Source organism: Sparus aurata, chromosome 11 (genome assembly GCF_900880675.1).
Source record: "Sparus aurata chromosome 11, fSpaAur1.1, whole genome shotgun sequence".
NCBI lineage: Eukaryota > Metazoa > Chordata > Actinopteri > Spariformes > Sparidae > Sparus > Sparus aurata.
Window position 1 is genome coordinate 23,213,682 of NC_044197.1, and position 24,622 is coordinate 23,238,303.

Consider the following 24,622-nt stretch of genomic DNA (forward strand, 5'->3'; position numbering starts at 1 on the left):
TTATTTAGAGCAACATGTAGCCAAAGACCTCTCAACTGTCATCAGATGTTCGCCTTAATATTGCTAAAGAGGAGAGGAGCACTGAAAATCCCTCATGAAATAATCCAAACTGTCGCCGCTCTGGCATAATCGTTCTTGCATGAAGTCGTCGCTCAGACTAAGTGGTTGCTTTAGAAAATTGTTTTGTTGGGGGGCATTAAAAGAAGAAGAAATTCAATAAATCCAGCCTAAACAAGGGGGACTGTGATGAAAAACTTGAAGCAACATTTGGCTCCCTCTACAGTTTCTGAATGCAACGCCACTGTAATACAAATCCCAGGTCTGGAACAGTTTGTCAGATGTGATGTAGGTGCAGACTACAATCAAAACTCATAACATAACAAGGTTATTTGTTGAAAACTTGTGAAAACACCATTCACCCTGTTACAGGACACTGTACCGTCAACATGATGTTGAAGCTGTTGTTTTAGGGTGAAAAAGTAGCACAATGCTGCTTTAAAAAATGAAAATGCTAACAAGCAAGCACTCTGCACAAGTCTTTCCCTTTGTAAGTCTCCTTTAATGAAATGTTACAGTGTCACAAAACAAATTTTGAACTCAACGACTAAATTATTCAGCTACACCAGATATGTATAAATGTAGACCAGCATCTGTTTACTTAGCGGGGAAATTAATACATGAACAAACCCAGAGATAAAGGGGTATAAAACAGCATCTTGTCTCCTGTATAATAAAAATTAAGCTCTTCGATGGCTCTCACTATACAGTAAATCCGAGGGCCCTAGTTTGACGGCAGCATCCAGTAAACTTTGCTCACAGAAATTATCATTTGCGTAAAAATACCCATAAAAATATTTATAACTTAGTTCGGATCTATTTCTTTTTGGAAATTGACATTAAAACATATGATCAAATTCTTTAACAAATTTCATTCAAAACCACACTGTGTTAAAGCTTTACAATGTTTATACATTCATGACGTATATTTAAAATAAAATTTAAAAAAAGCTTTCAGCTGAAGCGCTTATTTCCACAAAATAAAAGGTACAGTGATGCCTCCATCAGCACGCTCAGACCTCCACAGTGACAGTGGGGCCGTTGCTGGCGCCCTCCAGAGGTGTTGTCTCAGTGGGAGTGCTGGAGACCTCTTCAGCTTCCTCTTTTTTCACTTCCTTCTCTGCCTCAGGCACAAGAGGAGCGCTCTCTGCTGCCTCCTGCTGGCCGTTGCTGGTAGTGCTGGCTGGCTGCTCTTCCTTCTTCTCAGCTGGCTGCTCTTCCTTCTTCTCAGTTGGCTGCTCTGCTGCTTTGGTTTCATTGACAATCTCGATGGCTGCAGAGGCCTGTGGTGCTTTCACTTCCCCGTTCTGGACAGGGAAGACCCCCTCCAGTGCGTCATACAAGAACTGGTACTGTTCCTGTTGGAGACAAAGGCAGATTTGAGAGGTCCCAGAGGAAACAAAAATTGGAAAAGAGATCTCAGTAGTGTCTTATTCATTTCTCCTAGACAACTATGAGATCTATGTGAGACCAAAGTGAGGCTGTGGCTGATTTCTCCTGTTTCTCAATTGTTTCTCCTTAGAAACAGGTGCTGAAAATCTCAACTTGTGCTCCCTGTAAGTTTCAAAGGAGATCTCATCAAGCTCTCAATGAAGTTTCATAATGTCTCCTCAGTGCTGGAAAGGAGCAAGGTTTAAGCGGTAAAGTCTCACCTATTGCTCCTAAGGAATTTTAGGAGAAACAAATGAGAAATGTTGGGGCCAAAAAAGACTACAACGAGACTGAAATGAGAACTCTCATTGAGCTCCTTTACGACTCCATAGCCATAAAGGAGCAAGCTTTGAGCAGTAAAATTTTCCTCTGGGGTTGCTCATAACTATCACTATTAAAATAAAACTACTGGTGGCAAAGAAGCTGAAATGGAGGGGAGTTATTAGTTTCTGCGACATTCAAACTGAGGTAGAACTAGTTTTAACTGTAGTGCACAGCAGACATATAAACAGATAGTAGAAGGTGTATAAAAAACATCAGTGACCAGCCAAGCGCCAGACTCTTCACTCTGTGCTGTCAGTAGTTAAAGCTGACAAATTGTGCTCTGACAGAGCCAGCTCCTCTTTCTTACCAGGCTGGAGAGCATGCCCTGCCTCTCCTTACGAAGAGTTTTGGCCACCTGGAAAACGTCGACCAGCTTCTCACTGTCGGCACTGTCCAGCACGTTCCACAGAGCACAGAAAATCCCTGAACGGGACGAGCCATCACTGAGTAGAGAGGGAGTCACACACACGGTAGAAAGGTTTAAATATTACAGCACCACATTTTCTTAATGAATCCCCTATATTACACCTTTTCCAGGTCATAGTGGGCTGCAGCATCACATGGTTAAAAGTGACAGTATTTAGCTTTTGACTTGTTTCCATATTCATACCTACCTGTATATAACAAATATTTGCACTGATTGTAGCTACTTTTGCTTTTTAATCTGATGATATTATCACAATTACATGTTATTGATTACTACCAAACCCTGGTCACATGCATGCTGCCCTACAAAGATTCCAGAGGACATTTTTTCTGTGAGGTTTTCTTACTTGCAGTGGACCACGACGGGAGTGCTCCTCTGTGATTTGCTGCTGCCACAGCTCTGCTTGATGTCCTTGATCACGTCCGTGAGATCCTGAGGTTTCTCCGGCAGCTCTGCGCTCGACCACTTCAGGAACTCGAAGTGTTTCACAGGCCGACTCTCTTTCCTCTGTGGACGGAGAATGTGTTGCTAAACAAGCTTGTGACATTGAAATGACCGGTCCTATCCCAGGCCGATGCTGGTAAATATGAAATAACAGTCGGACTGTGTTACAGGTGTGGTCGCTGCAGTGTTACCTTGACGTGACGGATCAGCATGTTGCGGGTGATGAGAGTTGGGGAGGTGTCTGTGCTCGCCACCTCCACCTCAATTTCACCAAACGTTTTCTTGTCTTTGTCCCAGTAGACAGAGTCAGACTGAACGAGAGGACACACAAAAAACAAAAACAAAAAACATGTGGTTATATTATATTCCAAGAGCATGTATAGTATAATTTGTATGTAGGGTTGAGCAAGCACTCAGTTGCAAAGAGTGTCCAGTAGAGATAATACACTTTTTACGCGTACCATCTGAGGAAAATGTGTCCACCTCTGTACTCCTTACTGGGGAGCTGACTGAAGTTTATTTAAACCTTGTTCCTGAAATAGTTCTCTTACTCTTGTGTTGGAAAAAATTTACATGAAGCTCAGCTCTGATGCTGTTCTGTAAATATTCTTCTACACAATGAAATAGTCTGAACAATCCACTAAAGACATTCGGCCTTATGCATCTCTAGTTTATGATTTCATATGGTTCCTTTTACCAGTCATAGAGTAGTTGATAGTGATTGGTCTGTTTGTACATGTTAAAGACCTCCCCGCACTCGTAAACAAAGTTAAAGATAGATTTGATTGCCAGTTCTATAGGTATCGTGATATTGTCGCCATAGCGAATTTGTTTGGCCACGATAATAATGTAGCGAAAATCTGATATTGTGACAGACATATTAGCAAATTAGATTAACCCATACATCCAAAACAAAGCTTATTTTTTTTGCAAGTCAATATGTTTGGGTTTCAGTTAGATTCCTTTATTAGTGTCTGTGAGGAACACACGCTTAAGAGATTTTCACTTTTCCTTCTTTCCTCTCCTTCTTTCGGTTGCTAACAAGTGGCTACATGACACTACATAGGTCGTCGGGGACGTTCTAAATTTCTTTACACCAAACACGGAAAGTCATTTACTCACTAGTTGTCTCTACAGGTGAGTTTCAGATGCAATTTATTCTGACTCGAACTTTACAATTTGCAGATCGCTGAATTTATAGTCGAGTTTGTACAGTACAGTGTAGTAAGATGCTTAGTGGTGCTGACGTTGAAGTCATGAAGCTGTTTATAGCCTAACGTTAGCTTTATATTCTGGTAACTGCATTTACACGTCTAAAAGCATGTAAGTGGTGTTCATCTGTGAAGATTGTTTTCACATAAACTTGTGTTTTGACGTACAGATTATTTTCTGCAATAATCCAAAATCCAATAAAAAAATAAACCTACAGGCTTTTATTTACTTAATAATCACTGGTTAGTCCCACCCAAATTCTGGTTTAAGCCTCCACACTTTCCAAGCATGTGTACAGATTGTTTCGTTGGTTGAACAGATACAGTTGATGGTGTGCTCGCTCATCCCTTGTCCATACATAATCATTATACATCACTATATGAGCATGATACTTAAAGTACCTTATCTTCTTCACTGCAGTCTGAGAGCATGACAATGGTAGCTGCTTTCTTCTGGTAAACCATCGACCAGAAGTCAGCCATGGTGTCTGGCAGCGGAGTCTGTGCTGCGATGAAGGCGCGTGGGCCCCAGTAACCCTGCGTGGGTGGGAAAACACATTCGTCTATTGTTGTACACGGTCCAATCAAATGGGACGTGATGAATTTAATTACACTTGTTTTAAAATTCAACAGGCTGCATGAAAGATGGGAATTCATTCAGAGTTAATGAGATAACACCTGCTACAACAGCAGAGATAGTAACAGGAACACAGTTTGTCATTGTTAAACATATCGCCGCTGTTTTTCTCTGCCCTGGCATCCAGGTTTATACCAGTTTCATGCAGGAGCGGGTTAGTAAATACGTTAAAAATAACATACATTTATGTGGGAGGCATTGATGTACTTAGTGGACTCCTCCTCCTCCTCATCTGATGAATCTTCTTCCTCATCCTCATCAGGGTCACTCTCCCGACTGTGTCCTTCATCGAGCTTCAGCAACACTCGGTTGTAGTCATCTGAGGGTGGCAGGTTTGTGGTGTATGCATATTTACATATTCATATGAATGTGTGAAGGCTATGAACATCCTGCACATACAATTATTTACTAAAGCTGTCACTTGTCCCTTTGTTGAGCTGATACTCACATGGGATGACGGATGAAGAACGATTCTTTTTCTTGTTGTCTTCTGTGATCCCGGTGTTGAATGTCCTCCAGTTTTTATAGGAGGGGAGTCTCTGAATTGCAAGACAAAGACTTGTTAATTACTCGGACATTTTTAATGACACCAAGATACATCAGTGATCAGAGACTAATTTCTTTAAGTGATGTTTAAAAGGGCTCTGTGGGACTTCTGTGCTGTGCTGGATGCCGGTCGTGTCAGCAAGCCCATTTAAAAAACGCTACGTCACGTCACAGTCACATATAGAACAGTGGCCTCTTCCGTTCCCCGACAATCCTCTGATTTCAGATAAGTAAATAATGGATTAATCATGAGGTGCCTTACGTCAAACTCATCCTCCATTAAGGTGGGCTCATTGCCTGAGCTCTTCTCTTTGAGCGTGCTCAGTGTGCTGTGGAGCTCAGGCAGGGTGATCTCAGTCTCTCCGAACTGATTGTGCTCCAGCAGCGCCTGGTGGATCAGGATGTACTGGGCCTGCATGAGGGCGAAAGTACATATCTTAATAAGTAAAGGATATACAGTTTGAGGATGGAGCTGGGATGAAGCCACACAGTCCACAACACAGATTTCTTCACAGTCACAAATCTCTGTTTAACTCATCTACAACTTGTAGTCTATCCCTCCTCATGTGTTACTGGGGTTGATTTATGAACAGCTTGGTTTGTGTATGCATGAACTCAAACACAGACTGGGCACAAACTATTTCAGTGTGTGCCCTCTGGTGGGCGCTCTGAGCACCAGAACAACCACACACAAGAAGACTGCCACATGCTATCACACTTATGAGCAGCAGAATCAGCCACGTGACGTCCCAGGACACTTCCTGTAAAACAACCCTGCAGCGTTCTCGTATTATACGTCGTATACGGTCACACTTTATAAAAAACATCATTAATAAAAGGTGAATTAATAGGTGCTTAACTGTTAAGCAATGTTCATGCTTTATAAACCATTCATTAAGAAATTGTGAAGGTTGTTAACTTCATAATGTCAATTAATGTTTATAGATGAACTACACAGTATTTACAGTGTCATAAACATCAGTTACAACTTAACATAAAAAAAAACTTAATAAATTGTTACAGTCAAAAAACTTTAATCAACTATAACATTAAAATTGTTTAATGTTGGTTAATAAAAAAGTGTTACCCTGAATATTTATATCTTATTGCAGCTTAATTCATTCAAATTCTTTGGTGTGGCAGCTGCGTAATGATAAGAGATAAAGATTGAGCATGTGGTGTGTCACCAGAAATGATTACAGTCTCTTACAGTGTGTCATTATTAACAATCAACATATTGACAGACGAATATAAAGGTGCTGTAAATTCATCAAAAACATTTGTCTCAATATAATACATTAATACACTCAGAATTAAAAGGAAAAAACAGAACCATAAAATGTCAAGTGTGTTTTTTTAATTGTGTTTTTCAGTTCAGTGGAGTTTCAGTAAGTTTCATGACTCGATTTGTTCATTTCAGTTCAGTTTTTTTTATTATTAATTTCAGTGTTTGATTTCTTTTGATTCTGTTAATATTTATATCTCAATTTGCATTTAATTTCCATCATCAGCAGTATTAGTTTATTCTCGCACTGTTAAAATAATACCCAACTTTAATCACTTTAAACTGCAGTACATGGGCTGTTATATCCTTGTTCAGTGAAGCTTTCTAAATTTGCACATACCCTAGTAAGACAGTTTGTGGTTCTGGTGGGCAGACTCAGTTCATTGCTGTTTTTTTATCCTTATATTCTGCTTTTACTCTTACATTTTTTTTATATAGTCTTTGCATTTGTGTTTTGTACGTGTTGTATACACTATTGGATATCACATTTTACCCCAGGACCATCTATCTATCTATCTATCTATCTATCTATCTATCTATCTATCTATCTATCTATCTATCTATCTATCTATCTATCTATCCATCCATCCATTAGAGTTATGATCCTTATGATCATAATATTAGTGAGGGGCAAAATTGGGATATTCAGAATAGTTATGAGGATACACACACACACACCACTTTTTGAAGGCAGCCATGTAGATCTCAGTCTCAATGTGCGGTACATTTACACCAATGCCTCCTCATGCTCATTGTGTTGGCTTACTCAATTGACAAGAACTAACTCTAAAGACACTTCCTTTTTGTATTGTATTGTGGTCATATTACACAACAATGTTTGTTAGTTTTATCTTTATTTCAATAATTTAATACATGTTTGTTTTTTTCACAGTCTTAGTTTAGTTTTAGTTAACTGCAATAACTTTCTTTAAACTTTACTTTTTGTTACTTCACTTACTTGTATAACTATTACCAACTTGGAAACCATGTGTTTGTTAAAATCGTGCTATATAAATAAAGTGGATTGATTGGATTGGAACTATTAATATTGTAATTTATTGTGCTTCCCAACAGTATTTAATTTAATGTCCTTGAATCTACTCTGGCTCTCTTTGTGTTGTGTAGTTATCAACCAGACCACCAGACCACAGACCAGACTTTAATGGTGTAAAGTAAAATGTAACCTCTTTTTATTTATACGTGCATGATTGGTGGTCATTTCTATTTAATTCTTCCGCTTGTCTGTAGTACATAATAGCAATGCTTGTGCATCCTTTTCTCAAGTTGGTATCTTTTTTAATCTGCATGTTCATGTTGCTTTACTTCCTGTGCGTTGTTTTTTTCACACTGACAGATACTGAGAAGTGGTGACAAAATGCCTGTATGTGTTAACACACTCGGCCAATAAACTTAACTCTAACTGTTAATGGCTCAAACACACACACACACACACACACACACACACACACACACACACACACACACACACACACACACACACACACACACACACACACACAAACACACACAGGCACACATGCGCTCTGTAAAATGTGATCTAATAAGATATTTTACCTCAACTTGAACCATTAGACATCTCTGTCTGCGGAGTCTGACCACGTAGCCGTAGATGTCCACTCTGCCCTCCGCCTCCAGACCCTCCATCATGGCATCGATGCCAATGTAGGTGCCTGTCCGGCCAACTCCAGCGCTGCGGGAGATACAAACATTGTGTTAATAGATGTCGATATAGATGTCTGTCAGTGACAAGAAAGTGTGAAGACAAGCATCAGTTTAGAGAAATTCAGCATTCATGAATGGTGAGCAAAAGAAATGCATTCATGATGATTTAATTGTCATGATTCACTCTTTAGTTAAATATTCATTAAATATATGATTTTCACTCTTATAATGCAGTTTTAGCCAAGAGATTACTCTGTGCCAACACAAATGTTATTCTTGACATATTGAACAAACAGAAGCAGATGTCGTAAGACCGAGACAGAGAAGTGAAACGTACCTGCAGTGAATGACGATGGGGCCGCTGAAGAAATTCTTGAAAGCATTGACACGCCGCCTCAGCTTCAGCAGGAGATGTGGCTCTTCTGGGACGCCGTGGTCTGGCCAACTCATGAACTGGATGTGGGTCACCTCCCTTTCTGAGTTCTTGTCCCTCTTCTGCACACACACACACACACACACACACACACACACACACACACACACACACACACAGACAGTTATACAAACATGCACAAACACATGAACATATGTGTTAATAGTTCATTATGAATGTTCATTGTGATAAAGATGGACAGATATACTGGCCACACACAAGTGATTGCCAACATGAGCAGCAACAACATTCAGTTTAACTATTTCAGAACTCACATTAGTGAGGCTGAGATGTCGGATGGTGTAATCCGGACAGTGGTCCTCTGAGTTCAGCTTCACAATAAACTCCTCAAAGATCTCCGTCTCCCGCTGTGGTGACGGCCAGTACTGCGCACACTTGACCTGCAACAGCAACACTTCAGATTGAACACCTAAACCCCAAAAATTAGAGATGCAGTTGATGTTGATAAAGACAGACTTAAGTCAGTCAGTCAGTTATGGGGAAAAATTGTTATAGAGGGGATGGTTTAAAGAGTACTTCCACGACAACACAATGCTGTAGTAATGAGTCCAAAAACCCAGAAATCAGTTAGCACTTCCAGTTCCCTCGTTTCAAACTCAATCGTTTTTTTGAATGGTTTTTCGATTAAATACCTGAAATAAGGTCTATTGTTACCACAGATTTAAAGTGTTCACCCGTTTTGTTCTACAACATAAAATACGTCATGAAGTGTCCCTTAATTCAATAATAAAACAGCATTAAACATCATCATACCGAACACAGAGACTCATCTGCTCACTAGTCTGTCCTCACAGGTTGACTTTTCTAAGTAACTTTACAACTTGTAGACTGATACACTTATGTGTATGCTAATTGTGTAGTAAGAAGCTTAGTGGTGGTAACGTTTAAGTCATGTGACCTTGATAACGTCTGTTTATAGCCTAACGTTATTTTTTGTACTTCAAGAGATTAAATCTACGCTTGAAAATCACAAAAGTGGTGATCATGTGTGAAGATTAGAAGATTAGAAACTAGTTTTTTGGCATTAATCCCGAATCCATTTTATCGACACAAATAGTTCCTCCTTAAAACACTCTATAATGTGCATCATAACCAAAGATGACAAAAGTTACGACTCCTTTTCTTACCCTGTTTCCCTCTTCACAGCGTGTTACCATGACAATGATGGAGGACTGCTGCTCCCAGACCATCCTCCAGAAGTCACTCACAGTCTCATCCTTTGGCCCTACAACACACAAAGAATAGCCATTTTGTACAGATACATTTCGTATCAACCAGAAACACAATGTTAGTGCACTGACTGAGTGTGTGATGAAAATGACAGCTTTACCTTGAGCTGCGATGTACTTTTTGGATTCCTTATATCCCTGCAGGAGGTAAATAAACCATATTCAATAAGGTATGTTGTCAGGAAGAGATCATGAACTTTGTGTTTATCTGCTGTTTGGCACAAATGCAGCCCTTTATGAGAGAGATTGAAAGAAAATTTGCTACGATCTATTCTGATACATAATTGATTAACCATTTCAGGCATTTTCAAAAAAAAATGTTTTCACAGTTGGGGTCTGGGAAACTATGATAAGAATTTTTCAAGCTTTTATGACATTTTCTAGACAATCAGCAGATAAATCCATAACGAAAACAATTGTTAGCTGAAGCCCTAGTCGTATGATGTGAGGGGGTTTCATACATCAATGAAGCTGGCATTGATGTAGTCACATCCTGCTTCTCCATTCCCGGTGGTCAGCTGGACTCGGTTATAATCATCTGTTACAAGACAGAAAACCAATAAATGAATAAACAAATTAGTGCATCACAGAGGACACTTGAACAGTCCTAAACACCTTTAACGAACGAGTTTGAGTAAACTTTCTTGAAATTCAATGTGGTATATAACCTGAAATTTAAGAGACACGCTCCACATTGATGTGAATCCAATACTGCAATTAAATCATCCATTGTATTCTCACAATGGTTTAATAAATCTAGAGATTAATGAATAAGCTATCAGCTACTTTACACCCTCATACATAATCTATGAGTCTCATGTGTTGTTGGACACGCTCCGACTCACATGGCAGGATGTCCACGTAGCGGTTCTTGGGTACATTGCAGGGCTTTTTGGCTTCCTTCACAGAGTACCTTGAGAAAATTCTTGGGATGCTCTGAAAGCAGAGGAAAATCATGTCATTAAGAGGTGCCATAGATCAGTAAACAGCAACTCTACATCACCATTCACATTCTTAGTACTCTTAGTACTTAGAATAAGCCAATGCCCCTAGGAAGCACATCCACACTGCTTGGTTCAGGCCCAGCCTCAGACTTTTGTTTCATGCCATCTTCCTCAGTAGCACTCCAAACTAAAAACTGTCAGATTAAGAAAAAAATACCCTCCAAAAGAACACATATTAACTTTACCTGAAACTCAGCCAGGAAAAGTCTTCCCTCATCAGCGAGCTTCCTCTTGTAGGCTTCCAGCAGGACCTCTGCTGCGATCGGCTCAACAGGCAGCAGGTTCTCCTCATCATCTACAACAGACACAACATTTACTGTAATAATACTCATATATTACTATGCATTACCCCAAATTACAGTAGAGGAAGTATCTCAAAATATTTGTGTAAATCATCGAATTATTAGCAACAAACAAATACATATTCTATTCATTACAAATACCACTTGGTTCAACACATGAATGTCAATCATTGCCTACTTAAAGACTGCCATAATCCTGCATTTCAAATCTAAATCCAGAAAAAGAAAACATGAATATGAAGTCCACTCACTTCCTGACGAAATAAGCATCATGTTTTCACTCAAATCACTGCAAGAAAATAGTGAAGATTGGCTTCAAAGAATGTAAATTATAAGGGGCACAAACTGGAAAAAGAGTTTTATAACATGACTGTTACTTTTGTATAAAATGTAATATTAATATATTCATGAAGTGTAAATGAGAAGATTTGCCTCATTAGCAGAACAGACCAAAACAAAAACACAAGTAAACAAAAACCAGAAGTGACAGTCATGCTGATGCAGGAGATACGATGCAGACTGATCCTTACTGGGACTTCCTGCGCCTCAGAATGTAAATCTTGTAGATGACAATAAGCAGAGCAACAGATGTGACGATGATGAGGAAAACCAGAAACCCAATCAGTGCTTTGTCGTTGTCTATAAAAAGATGAGAAAATAATATCAAAGTTGTGGCATTTATGCGAAGTGCAACGTTAAAAAAGTTTTGAAAAATTAGTGTGTGCTGCAGCTCAGAACCAAATGTGTGAAATGATTTAACAGAACGATGTGCGACAGTTTGTGGCATTAATTAAAACTGCTCGTACACTTAGTGTCGACATGCTTTATGACAGGGTCGCTCATATAGTTTCCATTGAAAACATTCCCAAGTATTTCATTGGAAACAGTCACCTGGAAAGAGAGAAACTCTGTTTATCAGGGATTAAAGCATTTGAAGACAGATGAGGAATAAAGATGGGATAATTTTGTGTCTCCAGAAATGTGGATTATACAAACCTCCACGATGTAGGTGGTAGAATAGCTCAGATCTTTGAAAACAAAATCACATTTTTCTTTTGGGTTTGCTTTAATAAACTCCTGAGGGTAACCATTAGGATAAAGACGTGCATGGTATGTCCTGTGAATGCCTCTCAAGTTTTCTGGAGGACCACAGGTTACTTTAATCTCATTATTCTCTGGAGTAGACAGCGAAAGTAAAGTAACCTTATCTGGTTCTGTAAGAGAGAAAAAAAAAACACATTTACCATCAGATACAACGCTGTGTGCTAACTCAAAGTTAAAGTGATATTATCTAGTTTGAACTCTCTGTAAGTGTTTCTCTGTTGGTTGCACTGGTTGTCAGTAATGATACAAATACAAAATGTGTAAAACAAAGATAATTTAATTCACACTGAAAATAATTTTTTGATCTCATTTTTAAAATCAAAGGGAAAAAAAGGTATAAAAATATCAGAAGGTGTGAAGTTAGTCTTCTATTTTCTTGTCTTGGTTTTAGATGATCAGTAAATTTAATATATTCTCAATTTAAAGTTCTATAAGTTGATTAAAGTGTAGAGAAACAGAGCCATTGCTTGGCTAATTTAACTCTCATTAACTCTGAAAAAACACGTGAGACTCTGTTCACTTCAGCAAACTGTGATAAAGAAACAGATCAAAACTGACAAAGCTGAAATATGTTTAAAGTTAATATTTAAGTAATAATATCCATTATTAACACATAACGTCAATAATTACTGTACATTCCAGGTACATACTGTGTACACGGCCCCTTCTCACTAATAATTGGAGCTACATCATGAAGCTCATCATCATGGCTTGAAGTGTGACGTTCTCATACTGTCGGCCCACAGAGTCTAAACTGGTTTTAATATCAGGGAATGATAAACTGTCTGATGTCAGAATTTAACGTCATTATTCAAGAAAAGGAAAATAAAATGTCAGCTAAATGACATCATCATGTTCATTATAATATTGAAGAACTGCATGTAGAACTTTTATAAGTATAATTGGCTTAATTAACGACTCAATAATAATGAATTAGCCCAAAGTGAATGTTATGTTGATATTACAAATGTAAATATTAATTCAATAAATGTATTTCTCATACTCGAGTCATAATACGTGATGTCACATGATGTCAGTTTCACTGTTTGTTCTGAAGAAATGGTTTCATAAAGAAATGAACTTTTACTGCCACACAGTTTTAACTTTATATTCAGCACTATGTGAAACACAAAGGATGAATGAATAAACAGTCAGGATAGTCTGTTTGTATGAGACATGTGTTGCTGTAATCTCCTTTAAAACATTTTATTTTCACACTTACTTCCAGGACCAGTTTTCTGTGTAACTTCAGCTGATGTTCTCTCGAGGTTGCTGTTGTTGTATTTGGGTTGAACTCTACAGGTGTATTTGGTCCATGGTTTCAGTCCGTTAATCTCACATGATCCTCCTGCTGGATCTTTGTTAACTACAACTGTAACATAGTTTCATCAATCAATCAATCAATCAATCAATCAATCAATCAATCAATCAACCTGTGAAAACTGAGGCTAAATATATATAATCAGATGTGTCTCTGATGAACAACCAGCTCATCTTTAACTGTGCAGCAACTTTTAACTGTAAATATTTTTTTCTGACCTCGTTCCTTCATATAGAAACAAAGATATTAATCTCAGACATGTTATTTCTGTGCCATAGTTCATGTGATGTCATAACTTGTTTACCTGCTGCAGGTTCTTTACACCTGCTGTCACTCAGGACACTAAAGCATGGAGCACTTTACTGAAGGTCCATGGAGGATTCTGATGTCCACACTATATTTCACTATTTAGGTAATATGGTCACTAAAATGATCCCCAAGGACTTTCAAAGATGCATTCCTGTGAAGTCAATGAAATAATTATAAAGTTGGTCTAAATAATTTTACTTACACTTGTGAGCAGATGAGCAGCTGCAGTCATAAGAAAGCTTTGGAAGTGTTGGAAGATCTTGACAGTTGGTACTGGTCGTGGTCCAACTCAAATGGATGGAGGTGTTGGTTACACTTGTCTTCGTGTTGTTTATTTGAAGATCTGTTAGGACACATTATAAATCTGTAACACTGAGTATCTGGTGTTTTGTCTATAGATATCTCAGGATACAAGCTGATTGTTCTTCTCATTGCACTGAGGTGAAGTGAATCTCAACCTACCACAGTTAATCCTGACGGGGATATCAGTTGTGTTTATTATGATGACGTTGTTGATGTCCTTAATGTGACCGATACAGCTGTAGTTTGTGAAGGGCTCCAGCTCAGACAATTCCTTGATCTGTCCATTTTCTGAGGAGAAACAAGAATTCCAACATTTCTTCAACAACTGCTTCCACACAGCGCCTGTGAGCAGTTACACTTTGGAGTCAGATTAGATTCAAATGTGGACAGCAAATAAATAAATCACCTGTTCAGAATCACAATACCTCAACTTCCTCTTACCCCAAACGTTTCTAAATACAACTGATTTTTATCATCATGTCTGTTGTTTTTGTCTTTTTTTACAGAGTGATCATACGGTGCATACTGCCTTTAAAGATTTTTATGTAAATCCATTCATAGTGTTGGTGACAGACAAAGTCTCTGTACTTCTTGTCTTTCCACTTACCCTGACAGGTGTAATTAGTGGTGAGATTACAGTGTGAAGGTAATGTTGTGTCTATCTCGGCAGGAAGTTTACGTTGAACTGTTGAATTGATCTTATTTGGATTTAACAAATCTGTAGAAGATAGAAAACAGCACATACATTAAAACATGATGGAGTAATGTCTCCACCACATGCAGAAATACAGGAGGACTCTGAGCTACATACCAACAGGGATGTTTTTGGTGAGTCTGAAGGGAGAACAGTTTCCTGAAGTGAAGGTTGTAGTCAAATCTGAGCAAATATCATTTAAACCAGGTTTGATGCAGAATGTGTTATTGTCACTTTGGCACGACTGAACTGGAATATGATCTGATGTTGACATGGAGGAGCTGATGTCCCATTCACTCCAGTAACAAACTGATCCAGGGATGCATGATGAAGTGTTGCTGACGTCTTTAATGTCACTTTGATCTGCAATAGACAAGTGATGCACAGATGGTCAGTGTCACACACAGGTTCACTTCTTAAAGTAAAGGTAATTTGCAGTTCAACAGCATGAATTATTTTTACTTACCCATGTTAGATGTTCTTTTTGTATGTTCAGTGCTGTTACAGAGTGTTGGTCCATCAGTGCCATTATCAAATGTCACATAATGCTCATATTCAGTACAGGGCTTCAGGTGTTTGATGTCATGTGATGAGGTTTGACCGAAGTCAACGTTGACTGTCTTTCCAGTCTCATGTTGCCCCCCTTCATTCATCTTTATGGTGTAGAAGCCAGAGGGAGAGCCTGTGATGTCAATCTGGAGGCCAAACTTGATGGGTGTAACAGTGTAAGAACCTGCAAACAAAATCCACAGAACAATGAAATCTCTTTTTTCGTTTTTTAAAAACCACCTGATGAGATTTCTTATTAAAATCTCAGTTTGTTCATGTAGATGTTAAACATGCTCCTGAGCTGAAACAGAAGGAACTCACTGAGAAACACTGGAAAGAAATATCACCATCATTTGTACAAGTGTTTGTTAAAATGAGTGTAAAGGTAACGTAAGACTGATACTCACACAGTGGAGGTGGAGTGACTGATGGGGCTGGTGGGGCGGGAAAATTATTCATATGTGATTATAAAACATAGAACTAGTCAAAAGTTAAGTCAAAATAACTTCAAGCAGGTGTCACGTAACACCGTTTTATCACAGTCCTATACAAGAAGAAATGTGGTTGGTTTGCAAATGAGAAAATTCCAACCTTTGGTGGTGTCGTTCACTGTGGTGGTGGGCGTGGTGATTGCAGGTGAGGTCTGGTTTTGCGTGAGGTTTGAGGTGCTGGGTGAAGTGGTGCTGAGTGAGGGTGAGGTGTCTGTAGGATGGAGAGCATGCTTGAGGTCACCTTCAAGTGGAAATACCTTCACTGCCAACAGTCTCACCTGATGTAAAGCCTAAGTACTACTTCATGTTTCCAATTCTACTGTAAACTGAGGCTGAGTACGTTACCAGACACTTTGGTGGAAGTGAATGCTTGAACTGAGTTTGAGGCGAGGGTAGGCGTGGTGGGTGGAGGTGTGAGGGCTGAGCTGTTTGAAGTCATGACAGGAGCTGCTGTCATGTTGCGTGGAGGTGAGGCGATGACAGACTGGCTGGTTACTGAAGGTAAAGTGGTATCTGTCATGTTGCGTGGAGGTGAGGCGATGACAGACTGGCTGGTTACTGAAGGTAAAGTGGTCTCTGTCATGTTGCGTGGAGGTGAGGTGGGTGTAACATCTGCATTCCGAGAAAACAAAATCAGACCAAACCCAATATCCCAATATCATGAAAAGGTGCTACATGTTTTATTTTCCCTCCAACGTTGGTGACCATACAAATCCTGTTTCCACTCGGCTGGTGTTGCTCCTTGTCACTCCTTAGTCTCATTTATGTCTTCAACACATTTGTTTAAGCAGGAAATGATAAAAAACACAGCAGCACTGGGCAAGAGCAGATTTAAAGCATCAGGGGGAAATGCAGTATTCATATGCATGTGTTCAGTTGGACCTCACAGCCAGAATAGCAGAAAAGGACTCCTGTTGAGAATGACCTGCTTCTCTGAGTTCTGATTCTTCCTGGTTTTGGACTTATCGCTAAATTCCTGACAGTAAAACATCATCGAAGTCGCCTGAAGTTTGTCAATGTTGACAGGATTGTTTCAGCAGTGGTACAGAGCTGTCATAATGCTGCACCAACAGCTAACTAGCTTAGCTTCTTCATAGAGTAATTTGAGTTAATGTATAAACAAATTATTGACTAAAGAACACAGGTTATATTATCTATTAATATATAAAGTAACTATTATCAAACAGAAGTTATTGAGACTCAGTCTGACTAGAAAAAAACACTGACAGACAGATGAGTGAAACTTGTTGACACGTTTTTATAGTTTTCTCACTGTTGGACAAAACTCCCACAGCTTATCTCTATAAAGCCAGAATCAGTAGTTAACAAAAAGTAGAAACATGTTTCTCAAAATTTCGAGATAAAGTCATGTTCAAACTGATTTGACCGCAATCAGGAAATAATAGGTTTCACCGGCTACATCACCAGTGACTTCCTTGTTCCTATGATGGAAACAAGGTGCACACTGAACTGTCACTAAATTAGATTCATCTAATTACTGACAGCACTTGGCACAGAATGGTTTCTCTTTTCTAATCATAATCTTAAAATTAAACTTTGTATCAAATCTCCACTGCAGTCAAACAAACATATAATGTGGATACAATTTTAACATGCATATAAGCTAACTGAGTTTGGTTGAGTGAAGCCCAGTCGCCAGGATATAATGTCAGCAGTTTCTGCAAACCACAGATACATCCAAGTTTGTTTGTGGCATACTGTGTTGACATTAGTACAAAATGCTTCATGTGTCAGGTTCACATCTTTACTAACATTACATCATTTGCAACTGTCAATCTACCGGATATTTCTGATAAAGGACCAAGGCGTTTCAACATTAATAAATGTGGCACCACTGGATTTTTTAAAAGGAGAACTTCTTGCCAAGTTTGCTGTAAACAAAACAGGTGTTTTAAGCCAAACTTTGGGGTTTTCCTGAACATAAACAAGTGGTATTTGTGCCTTAACCTAAAGAGGGCATAAGCACAGCTTTGTGACAATAAAGAGAAACTTGGAAAATTGGACCTAAACAAACAAAAAGCTGCAACATAAAGAAACGTAAAGCTTTAACTTATCAGTGGTTTTGCAGAAACATACTTCACTACATTTATTCTGGCGAACTGGTTGGGTGAAACAGGTCACTTACAGCAGAGGCCCACTTTAACCAAATCTACTTCTGTCACTAATTGTACGTAGCAAACACTATTTCCATTTGAAGAGGACACTCATTTATGACATTTGGCTGGCTTTGTTGCTGCTGCTGCTGCCATGAAGAGAAGAGACAGTGTAAAGCCAGTGTGAGGCTGAGGTGAAGGAAGGCTATAGCACAATTAGCACCAAACAGTTCATTCATTATGACAGTTAAATGTTCAATACAATGTCACTCACCTGTTGCGTCCTCACCTGGAAAAAGAGAAAACATGTGTAAATCATTGCTGCTTTTTTGTCATAAAACATTCCAGTATACTGAATATAAAGGACATAAAAAAATCAACAAAAATTCTTTATTCTTTATGTTAAGTTGCATTAAAGTGTCCCGTCAGACCAATAAATCTCTTCTGAAGCATGCTCAGTTCCAAAAGAGGAAAAGGCGACTATTTTCATCTGAAGCTCAGTGCGAGGCCGCGCTGTGCGACCTGGTTGCTATGACAATGCTGCAAAGAGCCACACTTGCTATTCCAGGAGGCAAACCGCTACTTCCTGCTTCGCACTGAGAGCTTGAAACCTCCCCGTACTTACAAAACGGGTTTCAGTTTGGACAGATGATTGGCTCATATTGATGCACGAATGGACTTCCTCTCTTATATCCTCACTTTTACTCATTAGAAATGACAGTGTGGCCAAATGATAGTTAAAATAATGTTGTGCTTTATGCTTTTAATAGAAATCATTTATACAACACTTTGTATTCTGATTGTAAATTAGTTTAACCAACTAAGTATTAAGACAAGAGGCAAAAAAGGCCTTGTAAACATGTCCTGGCTGCTTTGTCCGTTTGTTCTTGATGATAATAGCAGTGAGTGATGAGGAGATGGGGGACAGTCAAACAATGAGTCTCAGGATGTGGTTTGGTGCATTCTTGTTTCACTACATCGAGCAACGATGCATGCTCTCTGCAGTGACATTTCACCACGCTACACTCTGTGGTGTCAGTGGGGTAGAGGTAGATAGATGACAATGTGCTCTGTGAATACTTCTGATGAGAAAACTTAATCCAAACCCTATTTTTATCATAACTGAATTAGTTTCCACCACACCGTTGTAAGAATAAATGATAATGATAACAAAAAAGCCTGCTCGGTTTACATTTCAAATGGGAAAACAGGCTATGAATGAAGGTTCACTGGTGCTCTGGGTACACTCTTTTTCAGTGTCGAGTGTGAAATGAAGTTGTAATACTCAGGAAAGAGGACGGAGGTTAGTAATGATCGAAGCTCAAATGCTGCTAGCCCTTTCAAGCATGAATGAGTAATTACTTATTCATTACAGTAATACTGTTTTCCAATGTGTGTTTTTACTCTCAAACAAGTGAAAAATCAGAGCAATAACATTTTACGTAACCTCTGAAGTGGGGGGAATAATTGTTCAGTTTAGGTCAGATACTTGTGTAAAGGAAGTAGAGAAAGAAAGTAGAAGTACTGATTCAACATCTTTACTCAAGTAAAAGGAATAAAGTACAGCCTCTGAAATGTACCCAACGTTTAAAGTTAAAAGTGTCCCTCTGAAGGACATTCCTACCAGCCACCCATGTGCAAAGCTAAACGAACCTCACGTCATATTATGTAATTTAGACAATTAACTTTAAAGGTAAAACAAGATACCTGAAAAACAAGGTATTTGTGCTTCGTTTCTTACAACCTCTATAATCAGACGACTTTGTGCTGTGACTGAAAATAAATGTTTGCACTCCAGAGGACACCATGAAGCAAAGGGTGTAATCTGCCTATTGGACTTCGATTTAGATAAAAAATGGGCCGATTGTAAAGTGACATGAAAAATGAGGCCTTTCTCTTCCCTGTCCGTTGCCTCTACAAGCCTGTGGAAGACTCGATTAAGTTGTTTAACGCTGCTGGACTGTGGATTTCGTTGTTAAGGACTCGAGTCAGATTTTCCGTCAGACCGAAGGATGTGACTTTATGCATGTTTTCAGTGCCTCGTCTATCGTTAGTTTAGAAATGGAGTCCGCTGGCATAAACATATGACAAGTTTCCAGTGCAACACACAATTTCACAGAGCCCCTGTAAAAAGCTATTCAAATAAAAATATAAGTTTAAATGTCCACTACTGGTTTTCTGAGAACAAGATGATTCAACAGTTATTTTCCAGAGGTATGTGGTCTATCTTGTTTTTCATTCTACCATTTTGAATTTATGATGCCATGTTTTAAAATGATGCAAGGATAAATGAACAAATGGAGTTGTGGATCCACCACCAGGTGACCTAAATGGTTAAAAATGGCTTCACATGATCTGTCAGCTGTAGTGGACGCCATGTGCGAGAGGGCTCGCTACCTGAATCCATTTCCTTGTTGGACATTTAGTAAAGAAACTGATACAGTGTCAGGGTCTGTTTCATGCATCACTTTTTTCTGTATCACTGTTTGCTCTGTCTTCTTATATTTTGCATTCACCGCAGAGCAGATCTGCGACAAGCACACCCCCCCCACACTCCTCCCAGATGCCGCTTTAATCGTGCAGCATTCTGACCTCACTTCTTCATTTTAGACGCTGCACTTCCCCTTTTGGTCTTCATGAATTCTCAAGTCATTTACTTTTGCTCTGTCTCTGTCTGCCCGCGCTGCTCTGCTCTGTTCTCCTCTGCCAGGAAATAAAGTCAACGCAGAATGGAACACGGAAGTGGTCAACGTCTTGATCACACAGCTCGGTACTGTTAAAGCTAAAGAGAGCTTGGAAATCTGCATCTCAGCACTCTCACACAGTTGGTTTTACTAAATTAAACTGCTACTCACGTGAAGTTTGGCTGTTAGTGTTGATCTGATCACACTTTGCTCGAAGTCATTAACATATTTTTTATCCATTTTTTATTTTAACACAAGAAATAGCTTATATGGCATTAGCCACATTTTTAGGTAGATTTACCTCCCCTGACAAAGCTGCTTACTACATTTTCTGCTATTCTTTGATATAACATACTGTGTGCATCCTTATGTGCATAGTTTTAATACAAGTACAAACTGCATGTTTCAGTACAGTATGTACATGATTGATATTTACTGTTTTAATACATATTTTCTCTCACAAAGGGCCCCCGTTTTTACTTGAGTGGAAACTGACATGTAAGACTAATATTTTCACACTGTAGTATCTCCACTTTTAGCTATGCAAGGCAAGTGAATTCTTCTTCCAGCACTGCGTAAAAGCAGCAACACCACTCTGTGAAAATACTCCATTACAATTAATTCAAGTATTATGTGTAATAGCCCAAAGGAAAAAGGTATTTTGAGCTCTGTTGGAGACACTGTTTCATGTTATATTATTTTATTGAATTACTGCCAAAGAATGTACATATAATTGCATTATAATGCTGTGGTTAACTGAGCTGATGAAGTATGGCTCAGTAAGGTATGGTTTAATGTACTGTATAACAATGCATGTATTTATCTGCTAATTCTAGGTTTTTAAATCAGAATCTGCAACAGTTCCGTTAAGTAGTGATGGATTTGCAACTAGCATATTTACTTAAGTACTTGAGTACTGTTTTGAGGTATCTGTAGTATAGTTGAGCATTTTCTTTCCCACTTTCTGCTACTTTATCCTTCCACTCCAACATTATGGAGGCAAATCTTGACCTTTTAACTCCACTACATGTATATAATAACTTAGCCACCATCTACTTTACTGAATGCTGCATCAGAGTCACAGTAGCACACTTTAATATCATTCAATCATCAATTAGATAAAAAAAAAACAAGACACACTGATTCTGAAAAATGTTGACTATAAGATCTGCCAATCAGTCAACACTCAGTATTCAGAATAAAGAGTAAAACATGTAAATATGAATATTTCACCTTTACTTGTCCTTTCAATACTTACTATAAGTACATTTATTGCAAGATGATTACTTTTAAATACTAAAGTACATTTGACATCAGATATTTAAAGAATTTCATTCAACTAATATTTGTATGGGGGACTTTCACCTTTACCAAAGTAAAATTTTAACACGATATCTTCACATTTACTAATGTATGACTTTTAGGTACTCTTTTACAACATAGCCATTACGTAAAGCACATGAGCACTTCAGTACAATAAGTGAACTTAGTTCTTATCTACTACTAGATTTACGTCATTGAGGTTAATAAAAATAAATCAATATACATTGTAAAACAATGTTTTTGAACAGTGCACAGTTTTATGAAAAACTGAAGCTCAATTAATGGAAAAGTTTAGTCATATATAAATAAGAAACGTCTGTTGATGCGGTGTTCTGTGATGACTCACCTCCCACACTAGCTGAGAAACACTGTACATGAGAAGACTGGCACATACTGACCCTGACGAACATTAAAGACAATGCGGTGAAATAAATAGGGCGAGGGGTTTATTTCAGCTCATGTGTACAGCAGCTCCGCTGAAAATAGTAGAAATTATTTGATGTGCTGAACAGTAGCAGAACTCTGAGTGATGCAAGAGGCAGTAAGGTGGGTCTGACTTAACACGCGAATATATGCATGCATGCACACGCACGCGCACACACACGCACACACACACACACACACACACACACATACACACACACACACATACACACACACTTAGATGTGTATCATATACACCCACAGCTACTTGGGTTGAAGTAAAGAGCTTGTAGGGACACACCCCGAAAGATTCTCTCATCTCTGACAGACACGAACCCCCCCAACCACCACCCCCTTTCACACTCACACACACACACACACACACACACACACACACACGAACACACATCATCCACACAATGTCAAAGCAGAACAGAAACATGATTGCAAAAATTCCCATAGCTTGTACCAAATGAAAGAATGCGTTTTAAAGAGAGTCTTCTTATTAACAGCAGTCTTTGATTGAACATAACTGTTTATTCTTTTGCCAAAGGGGCTCACAAACCTGTCACTTTTTTAGCTTCTCACATCACAAGTGTGCACTGTACTGTCTTCTGTTTTTGGGTTTGGAAAGTTTAAAAAAACGTGAAGTAGCACAAACAGAGGCATGACTCAAAGACATGATATACTGTAGCTTGTCATTCCTGCCTTCAGTTTATACTCTAAATGATTACATTTTGTGTGGTGATGTTCTACACCTTCAAAAAAAAAAAAAAAAGAAAAAGGAAAAAAAAGCTCAATTTGTCAAGGTGCGTCCTGACAGATTCATGTCTCTATCTCAGGCATGGAAAGTGCTTCACCTTTTCTCATAAACACGATCACATGCTCAACAACCAAATGCTGAAACTTTAAAAACTATCAAGTTAGGGGTTTAAAATAAAAGACCTCATCACTTACAGTCAGCTATCGCTCGTGTTTTGTACATTTTTACAGATTTTTCCCCTCTGGGGGAACTTTCAGATGACACACATGAGGACGCAACTTCATAAAACACCATTTCCTTCACAAAACAAGATGCAGTTGTTTACTTACAGTTGGCCAAACTGATGATTCCAGCCCAGAGCAGCAGGATCTTCAGACCGAAGAGACCTGCCATATCCAGGAGTTAGGGTGTGTACGGCGACACACCATACAGTAAAGTACTGCTGGGGACCAACAGGCAAAAATTTCACGCGACAAATCGAAGCTTTATCTCCGAATTCTCAACTCTAAGATATTAATAAGGTAAAAAAAAAAAAAGGTTGTCTTATTTTTAAGCTACATAAGTTTTCTGCCTTATCAGTTGACGCAGCTTCCTGGACTTGTTCCCCAAACCCTAAACCTCGCCGCTGGTTTCAAGTCAAGCAAGTTGGAGTGATGTCACACCAGAAGAGGCTGCCTTCACCTTAACATTTAGCGACAGGAAGTTTCTTTTCAGCTACGCCACCAAGAACAGGAAGTCTCCTCTCATCTAATCTCTACATGCTTTTGCTCAAGTGTGAAAACCTTCTGACTTATGAGAAAAAGCAGTGAAGTTTAGCCTCAGAGTGAGGCCTTTTTTCTTATCGACAAATGTGTCTTTTGACTTTTTACGCTTTTGGATACGAGGCCGTTTCCAAAAAAGTTCAACGTTAATCTCTTTATAAACAGACACCTGAATGAAACACACATTGGTTATTGTCTTCCTCTCTAATTAGCTTCTGTTCAACTTTCTGAAATCAGATCATAAAGAGGAATAATCTAATGAAACATCTTAGAGCAGCTTTTCTCTCTCCCCGACTCCTCCCTGCTCCTCAGCTTGCCTACAGTCACACGGCCATGTAATCAAAAAACCCACGAGGAGCTAGCGCTGCAATGAGCAAGGGAAAAAAAGATGCAGCCCTTCCTTTCTCAAACTTTGTTCTCTGTTTCTTTTTCTTCTTCTTTTTCTCGCCGTCTAAAGAGAGAAAACATGTGGCCATTGGCTCCAGAAGTGAATTTCTTCATTTCTGCTGTTCCTTGTGTGTGAAATACATTTATAAGGGATGTTAGATCTCTTCAAAGTCATTGATCGTGCATGGTGTTTGATCATCGTGCTCTGCCTCGGAGCCTAAAAAATGCTTTACTTCTGTTTACATACACAAGAAAATAGGGGATAAAAGAGGAAGGAGAGGAGTAGAGAAACTCTCTGGGGAGCGAGACTCACACACACTGGGTGGTGAGCTGATGTGAATCTGGATGAAACACAGTCAGCT

At 38.9% G+C, this 24,622-nt stretch overlaps 1 protein-coding gene across 3 annotated transcripts; it reads right to left on the bottom strand.

The window, feature by feature from the left end:
- Positions 1–538: 538 nt before the first annotated feature.
- Positions 539–23,784, bottom strand: ptprc (protein tyrosine phosphatase receptor type C). 3 transcript variants are annotated; one of them, XM_030433897.1, is made up of 31 exons: positions 23,442–23,784; positions 18,194–18,208; positions 16,151–16,417; positions 15,906–16,016; positions 15,722–15,748; positions 15,232–15,498; positions 14,883–15,128; positions 14,679–14,789; positions 14,231–14,359; positions 13,971–14,111; positions 13,361–13,510; positions 12,031–12,248; positions 11,841–11,925; positions 11,565–11,673; positions 11,286–11,323; positions 10,918–11,027; positions 10,574–10,664; positions 10,190–10,266; positions 9,830–9,866; positions 9,627–9,724; positions 8,754–8,879; positions 8,383–8,540; positions 7,938–8,073; positions 5,340–5,489; positions 4,980–5,070; positions 4,714–4,850; positions 4,297–4,431; positions 2,875–2,994; positions 2,586–2,746; positions 2,120–2,255; positions 539–1,415 (listed from the first exon to the last, which is right to left on the bottom strand). In XM_030433897.1, exons 1-31 carry the CDS (start codon positions 23,503–23,505, stop codon positions 1,071–1,073), a joined length of 4,086 nt encoding a protein of 1,361 aa, XP_030289757.1. In that variant the 5' UTR covers positions 23,506–23,784; the 3' UTR covers positions 539–1,070. The 3 variants fall into 3 exon arrangements, with proteins under 3 accessions (XP_030289757.1, XP_030289758.1, XP_030289759.1); XM_030433898.1 differs by lacking the exon at positions 16,151–16,417 and having other exon boundaries at positions 23,442–23,773; XM_030433899.1 differs by lacking the exons at positions 15,906–16,016; positions 16,151–16,417 and having other exon boundaries at positions 23,442–23,753.
- Positions 23,785–24,622: the final 838 nt, after the last annotated feature.